Below are 13,568 nucleotides of genomic sequence, written 5' to 3' on the forward strand. Positions count from 1 at the left end.
GAGTTGATAATCCAGCAGACTGTGGGACTAGAGGGTCTACAGAAAAAACAAAGGAAGAACATACAAACACATTTTAAAACATTGTCTTTCAAACACCTAAAACCTGTTTGGAAATAGAGAGCAAGAATACATATTGAATTACACTTAGTTTTTATTTTCCCCTAGATTTCAGACTTTAAGTGCTCTGAACTTCTGCACTCTGCAAACCTACTTCTAATTATTTACATATGATAACATGAGTCTATGCAGCTTGTTCTCTATAGGATGTTCACAGGACACTACAGAATGTTTTGGGAGATTATGTAATATTTAAAATATTCAAATTATACTAAAAATGTATGTAAAATGTATTGAACATAGGCAAGGTTCAATACATAGATTTTGAGTGAATGCTTGCAACTTTGGTTCCATTCTGTCTATTTCCTTAAGGTGGTGTACAAGAGTACATTTTTATAAATAAAAAGTTATAGTACACATCATTAAGGGCAGCAAGTAGAAAACGTGCTGGGGAGACTCGATCTCACTTTGGAATCTATCCTGGGAGACAAATGCCTCTACAAATGGATTAGAGAAGACAGTTTTAAAGAGGAAGATAATACAGGTAAAATCTGGGGTTTTATGAGAGAAAGAAAGAGGTAGAAGAAAAAATTTCAAGCTCGAACAGGGTCATCAGGTGGCACAATGCGGTCAATGCCTGCAAACTCAGAGGTAAGTATTATTCTCCCTGTTTACAGTTCCGTGGAGGAGAAGTGACTTGCCTGTGGTCATACAACAGAGCAAAGAAAAGGCTTGGGCTAGAACTCAGGCCTTTGTTAGGTCTCTGCTTCCTCCTAGCACATTGGCAAATTGCATGAGGAAAGTAGAGGTACGGTTGAGTTCATGTACAACAATAAGGCATTCAGGTAAAGTGAATGAGGGCAGAAGTTTTATGATTTAGGGAAGGTGTAAGACAGGAAAATATCTTTGTTCCCAATTAAGAAAGAGATCCCTTGACCATCAGTTAGAGATTCCCCCAAGTCCCTCTTTGCCATAAGTCACTGAAACTGAGATCCAAGGCATGGCTTCTGTGAGTCAGGAGAGCTTAACCCAGTGGAGAGATTTCAGAACAGGATATTTCCTATTTTGAGTATCCTGCTCATGCCAGTCATGGATAAATTTGCATCTGGCTTAAGAAATTACTGGATCAGCGTTGTTTTGGGTAGTTTCACTTCCTGCTGGGTGGGGTAGCAGGCTCTATAAAGAGATCCTCTGCTGCACGACTCTTAAACCCCTGGTACCTGAGCACTGATCTGCCTTGGAGAACCTGGTGAGTCGGCTTCCTTGAGTTCCTCTATTCTTTGTGCCCTGAAATGTTGAGTTTAATCTGAATATGGCAAGTTTGGTGGATCCAATCCTATGAACATTGACTTGATGCTACTTAGTGGATGAAAATTTAAGATTAGAGCACAATTATATGCTATTTTAGCTTTCTTTTGTTATACAGGTAGGTATCCATATGGACAGAGAAGTTAAGGGGTAACCTTTGATATGAAGAAGAAAAAAGAACAAAGTATTTTTCTTTACTCTCTGTCTTTCTAGTGTCCTTTACAAAGGTTTGTGTCTTAGCAGGTGTGAGAGACTACAATTCTCCCTGAGCAGCCCTTTGCTCTATGCCCAAGTCAGCCCACTTGGACTTTATAACAGATAATGATGATAGGAATAGCATATTAGATTGCCCAGGGTGTCTGAACTTGTGACTGCCTTTCTTGAATTGGTTATTTTCAGGGAAATAAGATGCTTGATTCTTTATAACAGAGATAATTTATTTGGAAAAATTGTATGAGAAAACACAGGATTTCCTAGGGACAATGAAGCAATTTGTTAAAGTGGAAGGGAGAAACCAGAAAGTCTTGAAAAGGGAATTAAGAATTTAAATAATTTCTTGGAGATTGGAGAAATAATATGCCATGGTATTACACAAGCTTTGGCTTCTCTCTCTGGAGGATTCCCTTCCCACGAACACTGTTGTATCATTTCTTTCAGATTCTGAGACTCCAGCACGATGTCTTATCAACAGCAGCAGTGCAAGCAGCCCTGCCAGCCACCTCCTGTGTGCCCCATGCCAAAGTGCCCAGAGCCATGTCCACCCCCGAAGTGCCCTGAGCCCTGCCCACCACCAAAGTGTCCACAGCCCTGCCCACCTCAGCAGTGCCAGCAGAAATATCCTCCTGTGACACCTTCCCCACCCTGCCAGTCAAAATATCCACCGAAGAGCAAGTAACAGCTTCAGAATTCATCAGGACCAAGAAAGGATAAGGATATTTGGCTCACCTCTTTCCACAGCTCCACCTTCATCTTCTCATCAAAGCCTACCATGGATACACAGGGAGCTTCTTTCTCCTTAGCCAGTAATCTTCCCATGATGATCCCTGACAGCAAAAAGTTTCTTTTCTGAGGCTGCCATACTGCCACTGTCCAGGTGGAGACTGAGCAAAGGAAGTCCTCGGCTGTGCCAGCTCCCAGAGCTTCATCAGAAAGAGCAGCAGCTCTCTCCCTGGGAACCATCAGAGAATTCTGTTGATATGTTCTGTTTCTGTCTGTCACCTGGTCACGAGCTTCTACCACCTTTGCAATTGTCACTTATCTTTCACTCCCTGAATAAAGTATCTATGCATATATATTTGTGAATGGATCTTTTGTTTCTTTTCAAATCTGCTTTATTAGCAATAGTATGTAATCTTTTGGATTTATTTCAATCTTTCTTTGATTCACAGCAGGATCTCACAATTGGAGTCATACCAAAGATATTTCTGTATCATTTTAAACCCCTTTTATTTTCCGTAATTAGCATTTGATTGATTTGAGGAGGATATTATTCAACTTCTCTGAATTGACAACTTCTCTTTACTGCAAAGTGAGCAAAATAACATTCACATTACAAACTAGTCTAAGGCATAAAATTTGATTACTATCTGATATTTAGTTGGCACAATGCCTGACACGTAATTAGTTGTCATTTGATAGAGTTGTATTCGCAGCAACATATTATCATTGTTTTCACCATCACCACCCTCCTCCTCCTCCTCCTCATCATCACTCCCCACTACAACCACTACCATATTTGTTCCAGCAAGAGAGTGGCTTGGGTGTAACTAACATAGGAAATAAGAAGACTCTCTAATGTTATTTGTATTGATTCATAATACTTGTACACATTTACTGCATACATGTGATTTTTTACATGAATAGAATGTGTAATGATCAAGTCAGGATATCAGGAAATCTAGGGCATTCATCCCCTGGAGCATTTATCATTGTTCTTTATTGGGAACATTTTAATTCTAGCTGTTTTGAAGAACACAATACATTGTTGTATACCGTAGTCACCTTCCTCTGCTATCAAATATTAAAACTTACTCATTTTATGTATCTATATGTTTTTACTCGTTAACCAGTATTTCTTCATTCTCCATCCCCCTGAACACCCTTCCTTGCCTCTGGTATCTCTCATTCTACTCTCTACCTTTATAGATCATCATTTGTAGCTCCTACATATGAGTGAGAACATGCAATATTTGTCTTTCTCTGCTTGATTTATTTTACTTAACATAATGACCTCCAGTTCCATCTGTGTTGCTGCCAATGACAGGATTTCATTCTTTTTATTACAATGGACTAGTATTTCATTGTGTGTATATACATATTTTCTTTATTCATTCATTCATTAATGGACACTTAGCTTACACATCTTTTCTATTGTGAACAGTACTGCAATAACCGTGGGAGTTCAGGCATCCTTTTTGCATACTGATTTCTTTTCCTTTGGATAGATACACAGCAGCTGGATTGCTGGATTGAATAGTAGTTCTGTTTTTAGTTTTTTGAGAAATCTTCTTACTGTTTTGCATAGCAATTGTACTAATTTACATTCCCACCAAGAATATACAAGGCTTCTTTTTTCTTTGCACCCTCTTCAGCATAGCTTTTTTTATCTTTTATTTTAAGTTCAGGGGTACATGTGCAGGTTTGTTATATAAGCAAGCTCATGTCGCAGGGTTTAATCGTAGCACCCATTAGTTATTTTTCCTGATCCTCTCCTTCTCCATACCCTGTGGTAGGTGCCAGTGTCTGCTGTTCTCTTTAAGGTGTCCATGTTTTCTCATCATGTAACTCACACTTATAAGTGAGAACATGCGGTATTTGAATTTCTGTTCCTGCATTAGTTTGCTAAGGATAATGGCCTCCGGCTCCACCTATGTACCTGTATTCCATGGTGTATATGTACCATATCTTCTTTATCTAGTCTATCATTGATGGGCACTTAGTTTTATTCCATGTCTTCACTATTATGAATGGTGCTGCAATGAACTTAACACATGCATGTGTCTTTATGATATAGAATGGTTTATAATCCTTTGGGTATATGCCAAGTAATGGGATTGCTGGTTGGAATGGTGGTTCTGTTTTTAGTTCTTTGAGTAATTGCCACACTGTTTTCTTCAATAGTTGATCTAATTTACACTCCTACGAGCAGTGTATAAACATTCCTTTTTCTATACAACCTTGCTAGCACCTTTTATTTTTGACCTTTTAATAGCCAGCTGACTGGGGTGAGACTGTCTCTCATTGTGGTTTTGATCTGCATTTCTGTAATGATCAGTGATATTGGGCTTTTTAAAATATGCTTGTGTACCACACATATGTCTTCTTTTTAAAGTGTCTGTTCCTGTCCTTTTCCCACTTTTTAATAGGGCTGTTTTTTTTTCTTGTGGATTTCTTTAAATTCCTTATAGATGCTAGATATTACACCTTTATAATATGCATAGTTTGCAACAATTTTCTCCCATTCTATAGGTTGTCTGTTTACTCTTTTGATGGTTTCCTTTGCTTTGCACAAGCTCTTTAGTTTAATTAGATCCTACTTGCCAATTTTTGTTTTTGTTGCAATTGCTTTTGGCATCTTATTCAGGAAATCTTTGCCTGTCTCTATGTCCAGAATGGTATTGCCTATGTTGTCTTTCACAGTTTTTATGGTTATGGGTTCTACATTTAAGTTTTTAATCCATCTTGAGTTGATTTTTGTATATGGTGTAAGGAAGGCATCCAGTTTCAATCTTCTGCATATGGTTAGCCAGTTATCCCAGCACCATTTATTGAATAGGGACTCCTTTCCCCATTGTTTGTTTTTGTCACCTTTTTAGATGATCAGATAGTTACAGGTGTGATGCTTTATTTCTGGCTTCCCTATTCTGTTGCATTAGTGTGTGTCTGTTTTTGTACCAGTGCCATGCTGTTTTGGTTACTGTAGACTTGTAGAATAGTTTGAAATCAGGTAGTGTGATGCCTCTAGTTTTTTTCTTTTTGCTTAGGGATTGCCTTGGCTATTTGGGCTCATTTTTGGTTCTATATGAATTTTAGGATAGTTTTTTTCTAGTTCTGTGAAGAATGTCTTTGGTGGTTTGATAGGAATCACATTGAATCTGTAAATTGGGCAATATGGTCATCTTAATGATATTGATTCTTCCTATTTATGAGCACGGAGTGTGCTCCCTACATTTGTGTCATCTCTGATGTTGTTCAGCAATGTTTTGTAGCTTTCCATGTAGAGATCTTTCACCTCCCTGGTTAGCTGTATTCCTAGGTAGTTTATTCTTTTTGCCACTATTGTGAATGGGATTGTGTTTGTTAATTGGCTCTTGGCTTGTCTTTTGTTGGTGTATAGGAGTGCTAGTAATTTTTGTGCATTGATTTTGAATCCTGAAACATTGCTGAAGTTATCAGCTGAAAGAGCTTTTGTTTTGAGACTATGGGGTTTTTTTAGCTATAGAATCATGTTGTGTGTAAACACAGTAGTTTGACTTTCTGTCTTCCTATTTTGATGCCCTTTCTCTCTTTGTCTTCCCTGATTGCTGTGTCCAGGACTTCCCATACTATATTGAATAAGAGTGGTGAAAGAGAGCATAATTGTCTTGTTTTGGTATTCAAGGGCAATGCTTCCAGCTTTTCACCATTCAGTATGATATTGGTTGTGGGTTTTTCATAGATGGCTTGTATTATTTTGAGGTAAGTTTCTTTTGTATCTAGTTTTAGAGAGTTTTTAACATTAAAGTATGTTGAATTTTATGGATAGCCTTTTCTGCATCTATTGAGACAATCATATGATTTTTGCCTTTAGTTCTGTTTATGTGATGAATTGCATTTATTGATTTGTTTATTGTTGAACCAACCTTACATCCCAGGGATAAAGCCAACCTGATGGTGGTGGGTAAGCTTTTTGATGTACTGCTGGATTTGGTTTGCCAGTATTTTGTTGAGAATTTTTGCATTGATGTTCATTGAGGATATTGACCTGATGGTTTGTGTGTGTGTGTGTGTGTGTGTGTGTGTGTCCCTGTCAGGTTTTGGTATCAGGATAATGCTGGCCTCATAGAATGAGTTAGGGAGGAGTTCATCCTCCTCAATATTGTGGAATAATTTTAGCAGGAATATTTGTTTAGCAGAAAACAAGAGCAGATACTAGCTCTTGTTTGTATATCTGGTCGAATTCAGCTGTGAATTTGTCTTGTCCTGGGCTTATTTTGGTTGGTAGGCTATTTATTACTGTTTCAATTTTTGAGCTCATTACTGGTCCTTTCAGGGATTCAAATTCTTCCTGGCTCAGGCTTAGGAGGGTGTATGTGTCCAACAACGTATTTGTTTCTTCTAGATTTTCTAGCTTATGTGCATAGAGGTGTTCATAATATTCTTTTACGGTTATTTGTATTTCTCTGGGGTCAGTGGTAATATCTCCTTTGTCATTTCTAAATGTGTTTACCTAGATTTTCTCTATTTTCCTCTTTGTTAGTCTAGTTAGCAGTCTATTTATTTCATTAATTTAAAAAACCCACCTCCTGGATTTGTTGATCTTTTGAATGATTTTTCATGTCTCAGTGCCCTTCAGTTCAGCTCTGATTTTAGGTATTTCTTATTTTCTCCTTGTTTTGGGGTTAGTTTTCTCTTGATTCTCTAGTTCTTTTAGTTGTGATGTCACGTTGCTAAATTGAGACCTTTCTAACTTTTTGATGTGAGCATTTTGTGCTATAAATTTCCCTCTTAACACTGCTTTAGCTGTGTTCCAGAGATTCTGGTATGTTGTATCTTTATTCTCATTAGTTTCAAAGATCTTCTTGATTATGGTCTAATGAAATATGTGGATTTGATCCTGTCATCATGAAGTTAGCTGGTTATTTTGCAAACTTATGTATGTGGTTGCTTTATAGCGTTACTATTCTGTGCACTTAAGTGTGTTTTTGTAGTGGCTGATAATAGTCTTTCCTTTTCATATTTAGCTCTTCCTTCAGGAGCTCTAGTAAGGTAGGTCTTATGGTAACACATTCCTTCAGCATTTGCTTGTCTGAAAAGTATCTTATTTCTCCTTCACTTTTGAAGTTTAGTTTGGCTAGAATTGAAATTCTAGGTTGGAATTTCCTTTCTTTAAGTGTGTTGAATACTGGCTCCCAATCTCTTCTGGCTTGTGTGATTTCTGCAGAGAGGTCTGCTCTTAGTCTTCTGGGTTTCCCTATGTAGGTGACGTGACCTTTCTTTCTAGCTGCTTTTAAGATTTTTTCTTTCATTCAACCTTGAAAAATCTGATGATTATGTATCTTGGGGATGATGTTCTTCTGTAGTATCTTACAAGGGTTCTTTGCATTTTCTGAATTTTATGTCTGTCTGTCTAGCTAGGTTGGGGAAGTTCTCATGGATGATATCCTGAAATATATTTTCAAGCTGGTTACACTCTCCTTATCTCTTTCAGGGACACCAATGAGTCACAGATTTTGTTTCTTTAGAAAATACCTACTCATCTGACAAAGGGCTAATATCCAGAATCTACAATGAACTCAAACAAATTTACAAGAAAAAAACAAACAACCCCATCAAAAAGTGGGCAAAGGACATGAACAGACACTTTTCAAAAGAAGACATTTATGCAGCCAAAAAACACATGAAAAAATGCTCATCATCACTGGCCATCAGAGAAATGCAAATCAAAACCACTATGAGATACCATCTCACACCAGTTAGAATGGCAATCATTAAAAAGTCAGGAAACAACAGGTGCTGGAGAGGATGTGGAGAAATAGGAATACTTTTACACTGTTGGTGGGACTGTAAACTAGTTCAACCATTGTGGAAGTCAGTGTGGCGATTCCTCAGGGATCTAGAACTAGAAATACCATTTGACCCAGCCATCCCATTACTGGGTATATACCCAAAGGATTATAAATCATGCTGCTATAAAGACACATGCACACGTATGTTTATTGCGGCATTATTCACAATAGCAAAGACTTGGAACCAACCCAAATGTCCAACAATGATAGACTGGATTAAGAAAATGTGGCACATATACACCATGGAATACTGTGCAGCCATAAAAAAGATGAGTTCATGTCCTTTGTAGGGACGTGGATGAAATTGGAAATCATCATTCTCAGTAAACTATCACAAGAACAGAAAACCAAACACCACATATTCTCACTCATAGGTGGGAATTGAACAATGAGATCACATGGACACAGGAAGGGGAATATCGCACTCTGGGGACTGTGGTGGGGTGGGGGGAGGGGGGAGGGATAGCATCGGGAGATATACCTAATGCTAGATGATGAGTTAGTGGGTGCAGCACACCAGCATGGCACATGTATACATATGTAACTAACCTGCACAATGTGCACATGTACCCTAAAACTTAAAGTATAATAAAAACAAAAACAAAAACAAAAAAACCGAAAATACCATATTTTTAGGTTTTGTTCATTTCTTTTAATTCTTTTTTCTCTATTCTTGGCTGACTGTCTTATTTCAAAAAGTTAGTCTTCAAACTCTGGGATTCTTTTCTCTGCTTGGTCTACTCTATTACTAATACTCGTGATTGCATTAGAACATAACCGACCTGATAGAGCTGAGAAACACTCTGCAAAATGTATAGTTTCTAGTGTGTTTCTCAGCTCTATCAGATCAGTTATGTTCTTTTCTATACTGGCTATTTTGTCTGTCAGCTCCTGCGTTGTTTATGGTGATTCTCGGCCTTCTTGGATTGGGTTTCAGAACACTCCTGCATCTTATTGATCTTCCTTCCTATCCATATTTTGAATTCCATTTCTAGCATTTCGGCCATCTCAGCCCAGTTCTGAACCCTGGCTGGAGAGGTCGTGTGGTCATTTGGAGGAAAGAAGGCACTCTGGCGTTTTGAGTTTTCAGAGTTCTTGCATTGCTTCTTTCTTATCTTTGTGTCTTATAGTCCTTCAATCTTTGAAGTTGGTGATGTTTGGATGGGTTTTATTTTTTTAATGTCATTTGATAACCTTGAGGTTTTTGATTGTGGTGTAAGGTCAATTCAGATGACTGGCTTCATTTGTGAAAGATTTTGGGGTCCCAACACTCAGCTCCCATCTCCTGGACTGCATGCTGTAACTCTGGGGGAACTATATCAGGCTTGACTTTGTTCTTTGGCTCCCCCAGATTAGGAGGCTGAGGTGCTCCCTGATCCCTGGTCACTACACTGTGATGAGTGGTGTCAGCCAAAGTGTTTTGTAGTGTGGTGGCAGTGGGATCTATTCTTGTTTGTATGTGCCAGGAGCAGTGGCAGCATGGCAGGGTGCATACTTTTAGGCTGGAGCAGGGTTCTTGCAGGTGCTAGGCTACTTGCCTCTGTGGGGACATTCACCACAGTGGTGGAGGCAATGTTTCTTGGCAGGGTACAGGGTCCCTGCTGGCGACTGTGTGTGTGTGGTGACACTTGTAGTGTTGTTGGTGTGGGGATGGGGTGCTGGCTGGTGCAGGTCTGTATGCTTTCTCTCTGTGCCATGGGCAGGGGTGGTTGTTTGGGGTGCAGGAGTTTCCACTGTTTTCAGTGCCTAGTTTCACTCCCATGGCAGTGTTGGCACATGGGTATACATTGGCATGGGTGGTGCACTGGCAGGGGTGGGGCTTCCTGGCTCTGTGCTTGCCATGGCTCTGTGACTGCAATGGTCATTGCCAGGGATAATGGGCTGACCATACTCTCACTGCAGCAGTGGCAGGGCAGGATGCACACACTCACATGTACTGGTGAGGAGAGGAAAGCAAAACCCATTCATGCACACACATGCCAGCAAAGTGACATGGAGTGTTGCTCTGCGCCCAGGGGAAGCTGCAATGTGTGGAGTGAGCAGATGGGCTGGCTCACTCACAGATGACTGTGGGTGGCTGCCCCACTGGAGTTCTCCACTAGTCAGCTGTGATCTGCCAGCACAGAGGCTATGATGGGGTCCCAAGGTCACCCGAGTTTGCCCTGCAAGCAGGTACAGCCAGGCTGGCACCCCACGAGAGACCAGCTGACCAGGGGGTGCTCAGGTCAGACTGGCCCCATCTGAAGGGCAAGATTGCCCTGCACAGTTCAGGTCCAACAGTTCCTCAGGGGCTGAAGTCTCCTGTGCAAGCAAGTTGAGCCTAGGGAGGTGGCCATCCCTGGCCCTGCTCCATTACAGACACTCCCCTACCAAACCCTTTAGGCTCCACATCAGCTGGCATGCTGCCTCTGTCACTTCCCTAAGCAGCTCTCCCTGCCAACTGGAGCGTCCCTGGTGGTTAAGGGGGTCTCCCCCTGCCGGGATTCCAGAGGCCCATGGCGAGAGTGGGTTGTTCCCTGTCGGTTCAACTCAGCTGTTCCCCTGGAGTCACTGGAGGCCAGGAACAAGTCTTGGTGTGTAGTGTCCCTGTGTAGAGCTCCCACCTTTCTCTCTTTTCAGCCTAGCTTCTGGATCTTCTCTTCATTCACTCTCAGTGCCTTCTCTCTGAATATCTGTTAGAAGTGCACCTGCCATCTCGGTCCCTTAGTGGCAGCTGTTCCACCTGGCTGCATCCAGTTGGCCATCTTACCCACGGCCACAGGAACGATCTGGTATGCTAAATGTTTCTGAGGCTTTTTTGCATCAATATTCATGAGGAATATTGGTCTGTAGTTTTCATCTCTTGTAGTGTCTTTGTCTGGCTTTTGTATCCGGGTATTCGTGTGCCTCATGGAACAAGACAGGAAGTAGTCCCTATTTTCAGCTTTCTTTTTTGAAAGATTTTGAAAAGGATTGGCATATACTTCTCCAGTAAATCCTTCTGGGTCAACATTTCTTTCTTGTGAGATTTTAGATTAATGATTCAGTTTTTTTTACTTATTATATATCTTTTCAAATTTTCTATTTCTTCACGATTTGGTTTGGTGGATAGTGTATATCTAAGAGTTTGTTCAACTGGTTATCTGATAAGCTGACAGAATTATTCATAGTTTCTGCTTAAAATATTTTTATTTTTGTAAAATCAGTAGTAACGTCCTCACTTTCTTTTAGATTTTAGCTATTTGAATGTTATATCGTACTTTTTCCCTGTAGTTAGTTTGTCTAAAGATTTTTCAATTTTATTGACCTTTTCAAAGAAATAAAACTTAATTTTATTGATTTTTCTCTATGGTTTGCTTGTACTTTATTAGTATCTCTACTCTAGGCTCATATTTACTTTTCTGGGGTTTAGAGTACTTTAATTTTTGTAGTTTCCTAAGCTGTAACATGAGGTTATTGATCTGAGATATTTTTCTGTCATTAAAAATGTATGTGGGCCAGGCACGGTGGCTCATGCCTGTAATCCCAGCACTTTGGGAGGCCGAGATGGGTGGATCACGAGGTCAGGAAATTGAGACCATCCTGGCTAACATGGTGAAACCCCGTCTCTGCTAAAAATACAAAAAAATTAGCCAGGCGTAGTGGCAGGCGCCTGTAGTCCCAGTTACTCGGGAGGCTGCGGCAGGAGAATGCCGTGAACCAGGGAGGCAAAGCTTGCAGTGAGCCAAGATCACGCCACTGCGTTCCAGCCTGGGCGACAGAGAAAGACTCTGTCTCAAAAAAAAAAAAAAAAAAAAAAAAAATGTGGTTCTGGCTATAAATTTCCCCGTTAGCACTGCTTTTGCTGCAAACCATAAGTTTTGGTTTGATGTGTTTTGTTGTCAGTAGTCCCAAGCAATTTCTAATTTTCTTTGTGATTTCTTTTTTGACCTGTTGGTCATTTAAGAGTTTGTTGTTTAATTTCTACAAATTTGTGAAATTTCCAGTTATAATTGGGCTATAGGTTTTTAATTTCATTTTATTGTGATTGGAAAAGTACTTTGTATGATTTCAGTCTTTTAAAATATATTAACTTGTTTTCTAGCCTAATATGTGGTCTATCCTGGAGAGTGTTCTTCCATGTTCTCTTGAGAAAACTGTAAGGGGTATCCCGTTCCTTTTGGTTGGAGTATTCTATATTTGTCTGTTTGTTCCAATTGGCTTATATATTTAAGTCCTCTATTGTTTTTAACTTCTATCATTCTATCCACTTTTGAGAGGGAAGTATTCGAGTTTTCAACATGTTTTAGACCTATTAATTTCTTCTTTTAATTTCTCTCACTTTATCTTTTTATATTTTGGAGTTCTGATGTTCAGTAAGCGTATGTTTATAACTCCTATAATTTCTTGGTGAATAAATCTCTTTATCTTTGTAGTATTTTATAACAGTTCTCAACTTAAAGTTAATGATGTCTAATGTTAGTGTAGCCATGTCTGGTCTCTTTTGGCAATTTACATGAAATATCTTTTTCTTTCCTATTACTTTCACCTCCTTTTTGTCTTTAGCTTTAAAGTCAGTCTCTTTTAAACAGCAAACAGTTGAATCTTTTTTTTTCTTTTTGATTCAGTTCTCCAGTTTGTGTTGTTGGGGAGAGTTTAATTCAATCACATGTAAAGTACTTACTGATAAGGGAGGTCTTCTTTCTGCATTTACTCTTTTCTGTATATTGTTTGTCTTTCAACACTTTCTGATTTATGATTTTTTCTACTAAAACTATTTTACTGCCTTTTTTCTTTTGTGTGTACTTGAAAATATTATTATGTGATTTCAATTGGGATTATGTATAATATTCTAAAGTTATAGTAATTTAATTTTAATTAACACTATGTAACTGCAATAGCATAGAAAAGTTGACTCATACCCAGCTGGCCAACATGCCGAAACCCTGTCTCTACTAAAAATACAAAAATTAGCTGGGCGTGGTGGCACGCGTCTGCCTGTAATTTCCGAGGCACGAGAATCGCTTGAAACCAGGAAGCGGGGGTTGCAGTGAGCCAAGATCATGCCACAGCATTTCAGCCTGGGTGATGGAGTGAGGCTCTGTCTCAAAAAATAAAAAAAAAATAAAAAATAAAAAAAAGAAAAGTTGACTCATACAATCCTATCCTCTTTTTATGTTGAGTTCACAAATTATATCTTTATACATTGTGTGTTCACTAACACAGATTTGCAATTATTTTGTACACATTTGCATTTTAAATCTTGTAGAAAATAAAACGTGGAGTTACAAGCTAAAATTACAGTAATGCTGGCTTTTATGTACCTGTGTACATTCACCAGAGATTTTTGTGTTCTCATACAGTTTCAAATTTCTCTCCAGCATTTTATTCAACCTCAGAGGCTCTCTTTATCATTTCTCATACAGAAAATCTAGGGGCAATGAACTGCCTTAAGTTTTGATTTCTAAAAACGTTATA

At 39.1% G+C, this 13,568-nt stretch overlaps 1 protein-coding gene across 2 annotated transcripts; it reads left to right on the top strand.

The window, feature by feature from the left end:
* Positions 1–683: 683 nt before the first annotated feature.
* On the top strand, positions 684–2,657 carry LOC101128279 (small proline-rich protein 2A). 2 transcript variants are annotated; one of them, XM_019036678.4, is made up of 2 exons: positions 684–708; positions 2,023–2,475. In XM_019036678.4, exon 2 carries the CDS (start codon positions 2,042–2,044, stop codon positions 2,258–2,260), a length of 219 nt encoding a protein of 72 aa, XP_018892223.1. In that variant the 5' UTR covers positions 684–708; positions 2,023–2,041; the 3' UTR covers positions 2,261–2,475. The 2 variants fall into 2 exon arrangements, with proteins under 2 accessions (XP_018892223.1, XP_063561809.1); XM_063705739.1 differs by lacking the exon at positions 684–708 and adding an exon at positions 1,265–1,306 and having other exon boundaries at positions 2,023–2,657.
* The last annotated feature ends 10,911 nt before the right edge of the window (positions 2,658–13,568 follow it).

The sequence above is a fragment of the Gorilla gorilla genome, chromosome 1 (assembly GCF_029281585.2).
Source record: "Gorilla gorilla gorilla isolate KB3781 chromosome 1, NHGRI_mGorGor1-v2.1_pri, whole genome shotgun sequence".
Lineage (NCBI taxonomy): Eukaryota > Metazoa > Chordata > Mammalia > Primates > Hominidae > Gorilla > Gorilla gorilla.